This window comes from Rhopilema esculentum, chromosome 15, assembly GCF_057945365.1.
Source record: "Rhopilema esculentum isolate cy_ngs chromosome 15, ASM5794536v1, whole genome shotgun sequence".
In the NCBI taxonomy this organism is placed as follows: domain Eukaryota; kingdom Metazoa; phylum Cnidaria; class Scyphozoa; order Rhizostomeae; family Rhizostomatidae; genus Rhopilema; species Rhopilema esculentum.
The window spans coordinates 1,316,569-1,332,363 of record NC_142829.1 but is presented as its reverse complement, the minus strand read 5'-3'; the positions used below and the strand labels follow the sequence as shown (position 1 = coordinate 1,332,363).

Genomic DNA, 15,795 nt, shown 5'->3' with positions numbered 1-15,795 from the left:
ATACAGATGTTAAAGGCACACACGCACTCTGATACAGTTCTCGGGATAGAGGGAGGGAGGGGAGGTGGGTTTGAAGAAAAACATCAAGATTTTTGGAACGCTCATTTTATCCTTCATGCCTTTGCCGAAAGAAAAACAAAATTTTATGGACTTTTTCCATCGTCTGACTTTGCTTAGTTAATAAAGGAACGGTTACAATGCGTTGCACACACCTAAGTCGAATATTCGTCCATTTCTTAAGTCTTTGCCTTGATGGTTTTACCAAGTTAAATCAGAAAAAGTCTAGAAGGTCTGGAAAGTGTAGTAACGGCCTATAGCAGCTTTTAAAAAGGCAGATTGGTGAAAAATATTTCGAAGTTCATGTCTTTAATCTTGGTTTACTCATTATTTTGCACACAAAATGCAATTTTATAATGGTGGTCTCACCGTATCTCTGCTACGCTGTATTTCTTTGGATCTCTCTTGATTTCACAGCCCATCTTTCCCTGACGTTGAATCACAAAAGACAGGAAGAAACTGACAAAGTTGTGGCAACTGCTGTTTTTGTCTGGATCTGAGAAAAATTTAATCCATTTGTAAAGCCTTGTTGCTAATATTCGTGAAATGGAAGGAATGAAGGCTTCGTGAAAATTTTTTGGCTCATAAAATTAGGAAGTTACATAAATTGGTTAAAGTTCCTCAAATAAGTGGATATAATAAAGATGATGAAATAATTACGTTCGACATAGCAAAAGGGAAGGAAAGGGCTTGAACAATTTCACAAAACATAATTTTAAGAATGTCACCTATGGTTTCTAATGAATAGCCAAAAGAATTCAATGGCACTTGCATGCTGGACTTCTCAGAAACATCTTTTACAATGAAATACAAAGTTTTAAACATTGATTTGATCCTAAGATTGAATTGGAGCTTGTCTGAAATAAAGTTTGGCCAAAGGGTTAGAGGTCGAGGCTGCGGTGGACATTGGTTGGAAACTAATTTTCATTTCATTTCAAGCAACTCAGTTTTGACATTGATTGCGTAGAAACCAAATAAAATACATTGAGTTGCTGTGGATACTTGAAGAAACGCAATTGGGCATTCGAGAAAAATACCTCTTGCTAAATCTACACAGTAGAAGTCGGCTAAAATGACGAAATATTCAACAGTCGCATTAAGAAAAATAAATGGCTTTGAATAAAGCAAACATTTAGTAAACTAAAGCTTTCCGTCTGACACTCTTCAGAGTTTAAAACGTTAGAACATAGATCAAAAACTCTATGCTAAGAAATATATATACCCAGTTGTGGATCAAAATAGGCCAATCAGAAACACGAACACATGACTGTAAAGGTTGACCAATCAGTGCCGCTTGCCTATTAGAATGTTAACGGGATGTTTCGGATTATTGGTAGAACCCGATCGTCGTTCCACCTAGCAGTTTTAGAATCTACCTACATAAGCACGAAAAAACCGCTACTGTGTAGACATAAGGAGTTCGTTTTCACCTTAGGACTCTACTTGTAACATTCTAATAGGCAAGCGACACTGATTGGTCAACCTTTACAGTCATGTGCTCGTGTTTCTGATTGGCCTATTTCGATCCACAACTGGGTATATATATTTCTTAGCGTAGAGTTTTCGATCTATGTTCTGACGTTTAAAACTCTGAAGAGTGTCAGACGGAAAGCTTTAGTTTACTAAATGTTTGCATTTTTCAAAGCCATTTACAAGTTTTTTAGCACTAAGAAAAATACCTAAAAGTAGAAAATAGAACTAAAGAGAGAGTAAAATTATTAAGATAACAAACATATTAATATCAATTTCGTATCAGGAAGCTGATGATTAACAGTGGCGTACCTATGGGGGGAATAGGGGGTCCGGGGGTATCGGGGGAATACAGAATACCCCCCCCCCCACTTTTCTAAAATATGGTCATGGGGGGGGGGGGGTATTCTGTATGCTTGTGTAAGTAAAAATTGTAATATACTTTGCCTTTTACCGTATCTAACATGAATCAAATAATGGGGAAAAACTTTGCAAACGTGGCGTTCCCCCGCATTTGCGAGTGTTTGAAGTGCGTAGTCAAAAAATTTCCAGAAGATTAGGTACTTAATAAAAATAATAAGATAAATAGTTTTAGAGGGTAAACCTTGTCAGTACACAAGTACTGTTTTCAATAAGAACTCTGTTTAGATAAATATTAAAGCTTAGAGAAAATTCCATCGATATTCACATTTATAGGCTGTTTTTCTAAAATTTTAAAAAAGTTATAAAACAGCTAAAATCCTTGCAGTTGTTTCTTAAGTCGATGCTTAACAGCAACGATGAATTATAAACTGCGAATGTCAACTGGTATTTCGTTAAATAGATCCCAAATAAATGTTCTATTGAAAGTGTCATACATAAATTTTGCAGACTACCATTTATAGGAGTCGTCACGATTTAAAAATGTTTACTGTGAAAATAAGGATTGACTGTTTGTTTTGAAATGACTGAGTTCATTAATTTGCGCACGACATACTTTTTCTCAGTGGATCTAGAAAGGTGCTGCAAGCACCTCCCCAACTTATAAAGGCAAACACGTTATGCGGTGAAAGAAATGCATTATAAACATAGGTAAGAATATCAGATGCCGCAAACTGTCTTAATTTGGGAATGATACCAAGCCTTTGAGAAATCTTCATAATGGATTGTTATATATTAGGTCTCCAAGAAAGATCTTTGTCAATGAGATCCCCAAGTGTTTCACATAATATGCTACTTCTATTTTTTGTTATTGGTGCATATAAAGTGTGCAGTTTTCGTCCAGGAGCAAAGAAACAGTTTGATCTTTTTTTCTTCAAGGTTAGTTTGCTAGCGCAATGCCAGTCAGAAACTTTAGTTAGTTTAAAGTTTAACTAAAACTCATGTAAGCCAAAAGCCTTCTGATTTGAATCAAATAAATCTGCGTTGTCAGCAAACTATTGAAAGTCGATAATTCCATTGAAATAAACCTGCATTGCCGTAGCTGAAATGCCATTTATATATAGAATAATTAAAAGTGGTCCAAGCACACCTCGTTGTGGGACACCATATGTATTGTTCATTTTTTGAAGAGTACCCCATTAGCATTAGAATTTTGATTCAGAATTTGACACTTTTCTTAATTATGATTTTAGCAACCTTTTAAGAATATTTTAAACTTATAAATATTATCAACCTTTTTTTTCTTAGGTCTTGTTCTTAAATCGCAGGACCAGAAACAGTTCATCAAACATTAGTATCACGAGATCTTTTACAGGTATATAACGAGTTTGGATGATTTAAAGCGATTTGTAGTGAAGTTTCAGTTCATGGTTGGCAGTTGGTCAATGTGAGCTTCATAGGGTATGTCCAATCCAGGTAAACATTATACATTATCATATTCACTCGAAGCTGCGATATAACGAGGCTGCGATATAACGAGGCTGCGATATAAACGAGGCTGCGATATAACGAGGCTGCGATATAGCGAGGCTGCGATATAACGAGGCTGCGATATAAGGAGACTGCTGTCACTTTTATATCAAGATGGGCTTAACTATTCTCATTATTCTGCAATAATATTTCAACGTAAATGAGTAACTTTCAAGAAGAATTGCCAGCTTGTTACAAATTCAGTGCGACGGCTCATGCCACACTGTTTCAATCATAATTGCAAAAACGAGAATCACCTTCAACTTGATTAAATACTGTGTGTCGCTGAGGCGGTAGAATGCAAGCCTTTTGCATTGATTAGGCTCAATCGGGATTTGCATAGGATTAATCAAGAGACATAATAAGATTAAGCATTAACGTAACCTAAAATCAACGAGCAAAAACCAAGCTTAGTATGTCTGTTTCACTCTGATTGTTATGATTATATTCATAACAATAATTACTTATCTAGCAGTAATTTTTTTGCATGAGTATGGACAGCGATGGGTTACTAGATGAAAAGATTAATCGCAATATCAAGGAGCCACTGGCTTAGATTTTGGTGGTTTGAGAAAATTAGTCAATCAAACATTAAACGAGTTAATCTTTACACTGTTGAGAACTAAAGCACTTCTCCATCTGCTTCTCCATCTGGTATTTACATGACATGCAAATCCTTTTTAAAAGTTCGTGATTTTCACGCTACTTTCTTGATGAGCACATTCTGTATTCAACTAAAATTCGAGGTTTTCTAACAAATATTTAATGAATTCTCACCTGTGACACGTTGAGGGAGATATATGCCTGCTTGAATGGATTTCTCTTCCTTCAAAGTTCGACTGGCATATACTGAAGCAGATTACTAAGTTCTGCAGCAAAAAGCAAAGAAGCTCCGTAACCACGATTTAGGATATTAGACCAGCAGGCTGACTTTGCCGATTTGTTTCCTTCGCGAGGTTGATGACAGTTCTAAATATGATGTGAAAATTAATATGATTTAAACAAATTAAGCAACTGAAATGGTTTGTATGTTATTATTTGTATGTTCACAGAAAGTCAACAGAAAGCTGAATATTTACATCTTGAATTAATGAGCTTGAATACGAATGAATGCAACTAGACCATGGGGGTTATACATCGAGGTAGCTTTGTAGACAAGTGACATTTCCTTGGTGAAATTTAAGAGAAGTTGCCTAAAGCAGAGAAGACATTTACTGCTTGCAATAAAAAAACACTGGTCGCGTACTGTTGCCTCGGGAAGAGAATCGTCAATCGGAATTCAAGTCTTTTCAACAGAAAAGACTCACAAACAGCTGAACTTCAGCATGAAAGGCGAAAAATCATATAAGCATTATAAGAATATGTTTTAATTGCTTGGCCAAACCCCGTCATTACATTGATGTATGAAAGAGTTGCGTTGTGTGTTTCTGATCGTGATAATATCTTTCCCTTTCCCTCTTTTCAGGTTCAGTATGAAATGACGTCACAAAGTTGTTAATTCTGTTCATACGATTTATTGCTATCAATCAATTAGGTTTTTTGGTGTCATTAAAGATTCCCAATAGGCAAGCTTAGAAAATATCACAAGAGCCTTTAAAGAAGGTTAAAACAACTTTCAGAAAAATGACATCTTCATCCATCCAATCAATGACACATAGGCCAACTCGTGAAGAGGTTTTTGATGACCCGTTCTTATGCTGTTAGCGACCCCAATTGCTTTCTAAAATCAAGTCCAATTTAGTTATTATCAACGCAGAATTCGGATGCAAAAAAATTTGCTTCATGAACGGTTTTATGCACTTTATAAAACAAGATGTCTAAATACAATTAAATGTTAAATTCGCAAATAACAGGAACTGAAAAACAACAAATTAAAAGTTCAGAGTTCTTAGTCAAAGTTAAAGTTCTAAAAGTCACAAGTCAAAGGTTGAATCATTTTCTGTTGGTGATGGAGTCATTGTTTTTCTTTAAAACTTTTGCTGAATACAATTCCTGTTATGCGTGATAAACGTATTAAATTTTGACGATAATCTAGCATGAAAATTCTTAAAAGAACTATTATTCTCATGACAGAATGTGGGTGTACATGAAGTCAATATGCCAAAAGCCATCTCAAATTACGTGCAACGAAAGTACAGCTTTTCACAAATAGAGTATAACATTAAATTAGTCTCAAGCTAATGTTGACTTTCTTCAATGATGATTGCTATGCGAAGCTGTGATACAGCGTTATTTACTTCGGCCATTGAACGCACTTTCGTCTGATTCTGTCTTTCAAGTAGCCTTTGGGACACCTTCGACTACATGGCGACTTCTTTGTCACGTTGCGAAGCATATAAAAGCCTCGCTTGCATGATGTGCATGTGAAACTCTGACATCCTTCTGTTGACAAAAATTAGAAAAATGAAATCACAAGCAGCTTGTAAAAGAGATTTTCATGAAAGTGAATGGAGGCAGAATTTTCAATCATGCAAGTACAGCAAACAAATATCGCAGCTACAGTAAGCGAGACATCCGAAGACGAGATTAATTTAGTAAAATCAAATGCCTACATTTCTAAAAAGCATAGAAACAAATTCAATCTGTGACAATTGCCACCATTCGAGAAGAAATGATTTCACAAAAAGTTTACATCTAGAAAACAGACATACTGGGACGTCGAATCTGTTTACACATTTTGCTGCCATGAGAACCAGCAACCAATGAATATCCCCTAAAACATTTCTTGACGCAGATTGTCTCTTCCCAGGCCGAATGGAATTGTGGGTAATAGCCAGGCGTGCATTTTGTGCATGTCATCGCACCTAAACATATCATACACCTTCGGATGTAGCATTCTGGAAAAGGAAAGAAAATGCATAGAAATTAGTTTCTAAGCAGAGATTTATCATTTAGTAATTGCATTTAATAAAAGAGATGTCATTGCCCTCAAGACGTGGCAATCCGCGAAGTTTTAAAAAGAACCGTAATAGCTCTTTTCAGAGAAGATGATAAATTCTATCAGAAGAAGTAACATATTGTTTACTGTTTGAAAATTGTGTAATTCATTAGAAGTTGGAATTAAATGTAAGCTTCATAATACCATATTAAGAAGGGACGAATTTTCATTGAAATCTTAACTCGTTGAAGGTGAGGTGGAAAAGAGTGCAAACATTTCAACAATTTTCTAACAAAGTAAAGAGTGGACGTTTATGTTGCCCGTTTATTGCTGAGCTAGGAGCCAGTTTTATTTAGTTCTAGGTCAAGCTTCCTTATAAAATTGAATAAGACCTTTGACTATTTTACCATAGGAGGTCTATTTAAGGAAAAGTAATACTTCGCCTCGTCATAGCAATATTTTCCTGTCTCAGAAAATTACATGTAACTGAATTATACAATCCCAAGAATTCAGTTTTAGAGAAACATGCCTTAGAAACTAATAGCACCGTTAAGGATAGGATTAGCACAAAACGTCGAAACACAATTTTGGCTGTCACAATTTCGTTAATACAGGGCTGCGGTTGTTAGGCCTAAGAAGCTTGGCTTTCAAAGGGCAGTAAACATCCAAACTTGCGAGACGGTAAAACGAAATTTGCCTTCCAGTAAAATTATGTCATTATTGTCGGAAACTTGTTTTGACATTTTGAAGAAAAAGTTCTTTGTTTTTCAATGGAAAGATAGAATTTTATTAGACAACTTAACTCTAATAGGTTTCTCTCCTCTTGATGAAAAATTTGGCTCAACTTAAAATGACTAAAAAGTAATTTTATCTTATTATAAGAAGAAAGTGTTGTTTTCAAACTTTTCTAAAAATATGACAGTTTATCAAAGAACGAGAAGACAGTAGAAAATGAGTAGACGGTCATGCACATTGTAAGAAACAGGGTCCCTCGCGTTGAATGAATACGCACTTTCATGTAACAAAGAACCTTTTCACAATTTCTTTCACTTCTCTTGCGAAATTAACTTTGCGGAATAGAAAGTACAACTTCGTGCAAAACTATAAATCTTCTTTTTAGAGCGAAAGAATGTGATTTAGGACGAAATGGCAAATAGCCACTGTTACACTTCAATATTGGCTCATTTCGAAATTACAATAAACTTGGTCTTAAAAGTTAGATGTTCTATGCTGGTAGGCCAAATTCGATGCTTTGATTCTCTAAAAACAGCAAAAGAGATGGAATTACAGACAATCTTGATAATGGCAACTCACTCATTAGGAGCCTCTCAGTACATGAACTTTTGCCACTAGAATCTATTGCAGGAACATAGTTCGGCAAGCACTCTTTGACGCATGTGATATTCTCTGTATCCGCATTGAACTGTGTGTAATAGCCTGGCTGACACCTCTCACAGGTTTGGGGAGTGGAACAAGTTTCGCAGTCAGCAATTGGGCACCCTGGAAAACACAAAAAAGACCATGCATACACTGTGATTGCGGGGGTTGCTACGACGCTATAGCATCATAGAAATTGAAGGCCCTAAGCATTTTTAGGCAAAAAATCTTGAAATCTTGACACAACCGTTTTTTTACGTTCGTAGTAGATACGTCACTATGATATGCCACATAGCAAATCAAGACCACCTCACATTGTTGCCAATACAATTTTGAGCTCGACAATGGCCTAATACGTTAATGCTACGCTAAATGAAGAAATATCGATTTGTTTTAACAATTGAAGTAACTATCTGTTTATATTACAATCAAAATGGAAGAAAATGATTGTTTAATAGTTCTCTAAATTGAAACCAATGTAAAGGAATGCATGGTGCTATCTGGAATGGAGATAGCTACATCTTCAGAAAAACCTTTTTGAACCTGGTTCACTGGTCTTGCAAGGCTCAAAAGACATGAGGTAATAATGGAAGTCTTTAGCAGGGTAGATGAACAGACTCGTATAAATATACAAATAATATGTTAGCTCGGAATTTTCTAGTGGATATACACGGCAAAAAATGGAGATGTCCACTATGAAAATTAGATTAAGTGCTTACATATAATAGACAGTCTGCTCATCAACAAATACGAAATTTGCTAACGTCATCGTCCATACTAGAAAATGTTTTGGCAAGGCAACATCAAAACAAAGCAACAATATTTCGATAAAGTACGGCAACTTAAATCGCCTACGGTCCTACACTATCTGAAATTCTCTCATTCATTAAGTTAAGTCGATTATTTCAAATCAACATGACAACGGACTCTATAAGTGAATACTTATTGAATAGACTTTATTTTCAGTAGCACGTCAGAGAATTCAACTTAGTAGACTATCGATGATTCATATCAATGGCGGTGTTTATAATTACGAATCTGCTGTCATTGCAAGTATTTATATATAAAAATGTTACCAAAATCAATTGAAGCTGTTTCTACGAAAGTTTATTGCTTCTCTGGCAAAATTCAAATGAAGATATGATAATAATGTCATTTAAGATAAGAGAATACAAGAAAATACGTTCTTGAAATAACTCTTCATTTACTACGGCACAAGATAATACAGATAACAGGATATCTTTTAGCAAACTTTTGAGCCAGAATGCCAAATAATGCACCCTTGTCAAGGATGGTTGGCAATATAATTGGGAAAAAGGAGGTGGATGTGGCGTGATGCACCCTTTTCGACCAAAAGCCTTTGAAACAAAAACCTTTGTAGTAAAACGAAGGCATAGGTTGGCTGATATAAAGCTGATGAGAACTCTCGCTTCAGGTCATCTTTGTTGTTTGTAAAATTTTCTCTTTATTAATAACAGTGTTGTCGAAAAGAAATTTATATAAGCGGGCTACCCGTTCGTTTGCTTTAGATCAAAGTCTGTTTTAAAAGGGAAGCAGAGACAGTTTAGCAGTCAAAGGGGACTGGGGAGAAGCATAAACTATAAACATTATCATAATTATTATAATAAAAAACATTTCAATCATAATTATGCACATTGAATTATAACAATATGCAGTTATTCTAAAAATCTTGAAATAAAAACCATCATTAATTTTATCAGTATCAACATCCCAAGCGTTACTAACATTATCTGATAACAATTAATTTTGGTTAGATCTCTTTGCCGTCCCTCTTTCGAATCTTAAGATTGATCGAGTCTTTCATTTATCAAATATTCATGTTACTTTAAATAATCATTATCAATTTCGTGGTTAATTCAAGAATCTCCAACGAGAAGTGGTCTTTTCTTATTGCGTTTTAAATTTTCAAAAGAGGAAACACTTTCGTTATTTACAAACCACGAGAGGGAGGAGGCCTATTTGCCCAGATATAGTCGATAATCTGTAGATGAAAGATGTTAAAATCATAGTTTGGTTGGAAAAATTTTCATAAACCTTTTATTAACTGTATATTGTTGTCATGCTGTTTGTATGCGTTTTTTAAAAGCGATTTTCGAAAAGTTCACGGAAATTGTTTTAGAGACGTATAATATGAAGTACATAATTTTATATATGCACAAATTTGTTCAACGCTATTAATATATCTCCGAAGTTAGAGCGATTGATAGACTTTGGAGCAATAGCTGATGAAGTCGAAAACAAGGACATGCCTTCTATTCTGCTGGGTATTTCACGGTTTGGATGCCCCAGAATAGTTAGAAAGTAGGCTCAGGTATAACTTTTTGCATGTCTTTCGAACTTATTCAGGAAGGGATTTATCCTAGAGAGCAGAAGAGTGGCATTTATCAAATAATTTTTTTGAGTACCTAGATACGTCTCAACTTAAAACATTTGAACCTAGAAACTAAAATGATCGATAATACCCAATGAATAAACGGAAAACCGAAGAGAGACACAAAAAAGAAATAGATAATAAGCATGTGTAAATGACAGTACAAACCTTGAGGCTTGTTATGTTCATATCCAACGTCGTTGATTGTGAGGGCAACGTGATCCTCCCCTTCGGCTGAAGGTACGGCCTCGACAACATTGTTTGATATCTGATTTTGTCCCCAAATTTGTCCAATTTGATAACACAAAAATTGGATTTCTCGTGGAAAAGCGCTGCAGCCCTGGTTGATCATCGCAGCTCCAGTGCAAGCGGGGACAAGTAACACAAAGATCAATGTTTTCACATCCATAATACACGAGCAGCTATGAACGAATCCCTCACCACAATTAAAATGTAACCTTTACTAAATTCAATGCGGAGCACTGGGCAATCTCTGACAGAACTTGCACATTTGAATCAACACAACCTCTTCCTCTCACACGCCGTTCCCTCTCTGTTATATGTTCTTCGTTTTTCTACTTTGATTGACATTGTGATCACGTGATAAAAAGTCAATTACATTATTTGGTGATCTTAAGCATTCGCGAGGCGATTAAGAGCCGTTAAATAAAAGCCTTTAAGTAAAACTGGGTTCCATTGTGTTCATATATGATGAATAAGATTAAAGTGCCCAAGAATCCTACGTCGTATCTATGCGATCAATTGATGAATTCAAGTAGTCGCAATGCTAACTGTGTTTACCTCAAAGTGAAAAGAGGTTAATCCATTCAAAGTTTAAATGCAACGGTTAACAGACGGGAAGCAAGATATATTTGTTTAATTGCAAAGAATGTTTCCAAAAAGTACTTCACTTTAAAAGGAACTGCACAGTGAATGGGCACTGGGTGTTTTCCAACTTATGGCAGTTGCATCCCAAAGGGGGCGGAGGGGACTTCTACCATAAGCTAGTAGGCTAAAAAAGTTCAAATGACTTTATTTTCAATCCGTCGAGAAACATTACGTGAGAGAAAGTTCAATTGGTATATTGGTATTGTATTGGAAGTTCGAAGACCGTGGGCTTCAAATTTTAGATAGAAGGCTCAAAATCCCAATTCAGATTACATTGCAATTATGAAGCATACAGACAAATTCAAGACAGCAAAAATGGCAATAAAATTTGAATCAAGGATTTATAAAAACAGTAATTGTTGCATTTGCAAATGACGCATTTTACGATTGCTCTCAGCCTTCACAGATGTAGAAGGGGAGAGCACGAATCTTGAGACCTGCTTTGTAAATTCCTTGAAGTTCTACGCTAGGCCTGCGGCACAGAAAACGGTAATTGAGAGATCGACTAACGTACCGGAAGAAATAGACTTTAATTAATAAGTTAATAATAATTGAATTTCATTTAGCCGTCCATTTGATTTTAATTTTATATTGAAAATTCGATACAGAGTTCATGAAGCTTGTCAGCCACGTAGCAAATCAAAATGCTAGTCCAATTTTACTTGTCAAATAGTTTTCATGCGGGAAACCAAGACTGCTCAACTTTTTCATAAAGGTATGAGTGACATGGATTATATGAATGGAAAAGCCTTTTATTTTCAGGAAGTGAGTTCTATTTTGGACCAGTTCGTTTAGTTTATGTGCAGTGTTAATTAACTTTGCGAAGTCAAAGTGACAGAGCAGAATATAAGCTTGTGTTATTTCTGCCCGAATGCTTTTCACTTGCTTAATCTTATTGAAAAATGACTGCTACATATGCAGATATAACTTAGAGCAATTAGGGTCGGCCAGAAAGAACTCGAAAGCTTTCTTGAACTAAACCCCGTTTAAGTTAATCATTTAGAACAATAAGTTGAAAGATGCCCCCGAGTCAAGAAACTGCAGTGAAAAGGCTGCAGGGATATCTGCTACCATTTTGTTTTTTTCTATGCAACTTTCGATATCCTTTGCGCATTTATAACTTCAATGATCTTAAGTTATCCTGATATAGTACTTGAAGCTCCCAACGGGGTAACTTCCTTTTAGCTAATGTATAGGTTTATATACAGTTGTTTGGAATTGGCTATTTCAACTTCATGTAATAGCCGATAGCCTAGAGATTTCAATGCAGGGTATTTACCCCGAATTCATCTATGTTTATCCTTTATATGGTATCTGGCATCAATCGTACTTTGGCCGTGAATCATTGAATGAGCCCCCCTTAAAGTAAACATTTAAGTAAACATTTCCTGGCCCTGGAAGTAAAAATTTTTAATAAGCCCCACCCTTTTGAATAGGAGCCTAAGCTGATATACCAAATTTCGCGCTATGATAAGCTCACAGGGGGGGGGGGAGCTTAATCAAGATACAGCAGAAAGATACACCATTCTAGTACATTACTGAAGAAAGATATTGCCGGAAAGACAAAGAAAATATGCTTTGGGCTAAAATGTCTTTTGATGCTTTGATTTATACATTGGCAAAAAGTCTTACAAAGAGATTTCGTGTAAATGCATATGAAATTATTAGTTGTTTGACAAATGGAAGATGATTTTTCAAAACTCACCCCTCATCCCTTGAATAAGTCCCCAACCATCGAACAATCAGCGCCTATCTAAAAGATTCCCCCCAAGGGGCATATTAGAGGACTTACGGTATGCATGACAATTATTAAATATCATAAGAAATGAATAATCATAAATGATTGGCTGTTTTATGCTCGCAATTTCGTCTTTACTGCCATTATTCATAATAATCATATTGACTTTAGGCTGTATGCTCGCCATGCATAGAAAAGAACGGGCCAGAAAGGAGGGAGCGAAACATTAATGCGCACCTGATTCATCAGTCTCAACTTTAGTTGTGACAAATCATTGATCACAATCATATTGCATCATTAATCATAATCACAAATTGCCTGAAAGTGCTTTGTTGATTTGATGCAGGGTTCCTCGAGATAAATGGAGCTTTCGTTTAAAAACAATAAGAATGAAAGTAAAGCATTAGTCAACTAAATACTGTTATTTTGTGATGACATTGTCAACAGCCATAAACGCGGGGATATTTGATTTTTTGTGGTAATGCAAAAGACCTTGTCAGATTAAATGAATTAGAATCCCTTAAAGCGATTAAACTAGTGACCAAAATTATATCATATTGATTTTTTAGTTGAAAAAAGGAATTGTCAAGAATGAAAAGGTAACATTGACAGGACGGCTTGGAGGACTCAACACAAAACTTCCGACGTTGAAAATAAAATATGGAACACAAAAATGTCCGATTAAACCAGAGGTACAAAAAATATGGATGTTGACTTGTGGAGTGGTATTTTCGGGAAAAAATAAAGAGTCATACAGTACCTACTTGTATAGAGCAGCTAGTGTTTATCATTCACAACTGCATATGGCTTCCACGAGTGTAGCAAAATAGCACGTTCCAAAATGGCAGACATGAAAGTAAACCAAATGCACTCATTTACATAAAAACAAGTAAAAATAAAGTTTCAGGCTTGCTGTTTTTAATTTTTTCAAAAAATCGGGCAAATCTTAATTTTTCCTCAAATTATTCTTAGGGTATAAGTAAAAATTTTGGGGTATAAGTTAATTTTCTCAAATTATTCTTAGGGTATATGTTTGATATGCAGTTCTTAATCAATTTTCATGGTTTTAAATCAGTTTGCACGCTGACTTTATTGCTCAAAATTACATTTGACACCACCATGGCCTAAGCTAGTTTCAAGCTGATCTTAATTTATGACCATATTCTAGGCTCGTGTTCTTTAAAAAATTTCTTGCATAATAAAAGTAACTGTAGCAACAAACAAATAGCTTACAAATAACATGGATAAATACGTAATGTAACTAGGAAGGAATAAGGGCGAAGGATCTGTCTCATAGCAACAAAAAACGTTGTAGAGAAGCAAAATGCCTGCGGAAGCAAACCATATTATTTAAGTGGGCAGTTCGATCTAAAGTCACAAACATGATCCACGCTTGAATGCACAATGAATCAAAGTGATTCTTTGAAGTGAGTTTTGAGACGTCAGAACATGATTCATTGGTTTTTTGCTTAACAACCAAGATTTATTAATGTCTTTTATAAATAAATTTGCGTAAAGCATCTTCAATGGGATGTGGATACACACCTCTTTCTCTGGAATACAAATAAATATTCTTGTAGTATGAACTAAATAGACTCGTTGTGGAGTTATAGAAAAAACGGATATGAAGTTGCCTGCTTTGCTTAAAATTCTGCCCTCAGACAACACTCCTATTCATTGATTCATTTGAAAATAAATTTATTCTCTCTTTTTGTTTACCCTTAATTTAATTGATTAATTCATTCCTTTTATTGATAAGTTCTTATTTTTAATAAAATGATATAGGCAAACTACAACAAGGGCCAATTGTTGACATTAAAATATGTAAGAGAATTTTGAGCATGTCAATTAACGAAATCCAGACGGCTGTAGCAGATTAGGCCAAAGAAAGTGGAAGCTGTATAAAATGTTGTATTCAACTATGGCTAGATTATACCAGTTGGTATGGAACAGTTATTAACAGTTATCATTACAGCTCAATGGATCTATTAACAGTAGAATTCTATCTAGATTGGTTGGAGGCCAAAAAATTTAACGGTTTTATGTTGGTGCCGGAGTCAGTAGGTTAAGCCATAATTCTGTTTTTTAAAGTTGCGATTAGGTTAAATCTTTTTCTTTTTGAAAAACGAGTTATCTTGATTACCACTGCTAATGTGCAGGATCGATCGATCATGGACGTCACTAGAAGTAGAATGTCATTCATTTAAAAACAAGGTTTAATTTGCAAATTTGTTTTATTGGAGCTGCAGTAGCTTAAAAACGAGAATGGAGAAACCAAGCAATGTGATCAATAGACTTTTGATACTGTCAGTTGCTTTGTGGGCCTGTTTTAGCAATCACAATTCTGCAATCGAAGCAACTTGCTTGGAGGCACAGGCGTTCCTTAAAGGTACCGGCTTGCTTTCATTGCCATCTGCATTATATAGCAAACGAGAGTCAAATCAACATTTTAAATGGGAATGTTACTAAAGACTAAAGCTATCTTCTTTCAAACGACGTTCTAGGTAACCGCTGATTTGTAAGGATGAACTTTGTGATTGCTTCATTCAAAATGGGAAATAGTTACTTCATTTGTTTATAAAAACGCGTTATCGCCGTTCAGAGAGTACTTATGTTTGTATAGCTAACTACTATTTCCATTCTGCTTTGCCTCTCATTCTTTTCCGACTCATTTTTCCTTCACTTATAATAGACAAAGTCAGGTTTCAACCCAGAGATGCACTGATGCCCGGGGGGGGGGGGGGACAGAGCAGCACTTGCTGAACAGAAGAGGTTCAAGAACATGATATTCAGCGGGTTTTGTCACAGCCATCAACACTAGTATCCAGTCCTCCTGCATGCAATAGATGCCCCCTTCAGAGAGAGTGTTCATCTAGTCTCAGTTAAATGAACATATTTGCCAGTCGTTTGTAAAATGCAGGGTTACATTCATGTTACTTTACAAGAAACAGTGTATAAGAAATCGAGTCTTAAAATGACCGAAATTCAGGGGTGCCGTCCTAATAAATAATGAAGGAGTGCTGTGCTTTAGGGACCGTCTAGAAACCTCACGCAAAACCACACCCATGGTCACACCCTGCATTCTTGCAGTTGTGTTACAGATTC

The 15,795-nt window shown here is 35.6% G+C and overlaps 2 protein-coding genes across 5 annotated transcripts in view; both read right to left on the bottom strand.

Moving 5' to 3' along the window:
* Positions 1–15,795, bottom strand: part of LOC135685658 (monocarboxylate transporter 10) — a 62,809-nt gene that overhangs the window by 40,542 nt on the left and 6,472 nt on the right. For 2 of the 4 annotated variants that reach the window (XM_089112711.1, XM_089112708.1), the window contains exons 2-3: positions 4,195–4,386; positions 427–553 (exon numbers count right to left, since the gene is read on the bottom strand). The gene's annotated coding sequence lies outside the window, so the exon portion shown is untranslated. Of the gene's footprint in view, positions 1–426; positions 554–4,194; positions 5,051–15,795 lie in introns of those variants that run through there. The other 2 variants (XM_089112709.1, XM_089112710.1) reach the window with 2 other exon arrangements.
* Positions 5,201–10,631, bottom strand: LOC135685559 (uncharacterized). The gene is made up of 4 exons (XM_065201537.2): positions 10,233–10,631; positions 7,610–7,795; positions 6,069–6,254; positions 5,201–5,799 (listed from the first exon to the last, which is right to left on the bottom strand). The coding sequence occupies exons 1-4, from the start codon at positions 10,471–10,473 to the stop codon at positions 5,651–5,653; spliced, it is 762 nt and encodes a 253-aa protein (XP_065057609.2). The 5' UTR covers positions 10,474–10,631; the 3' UTR covers positions 5,201–5,650.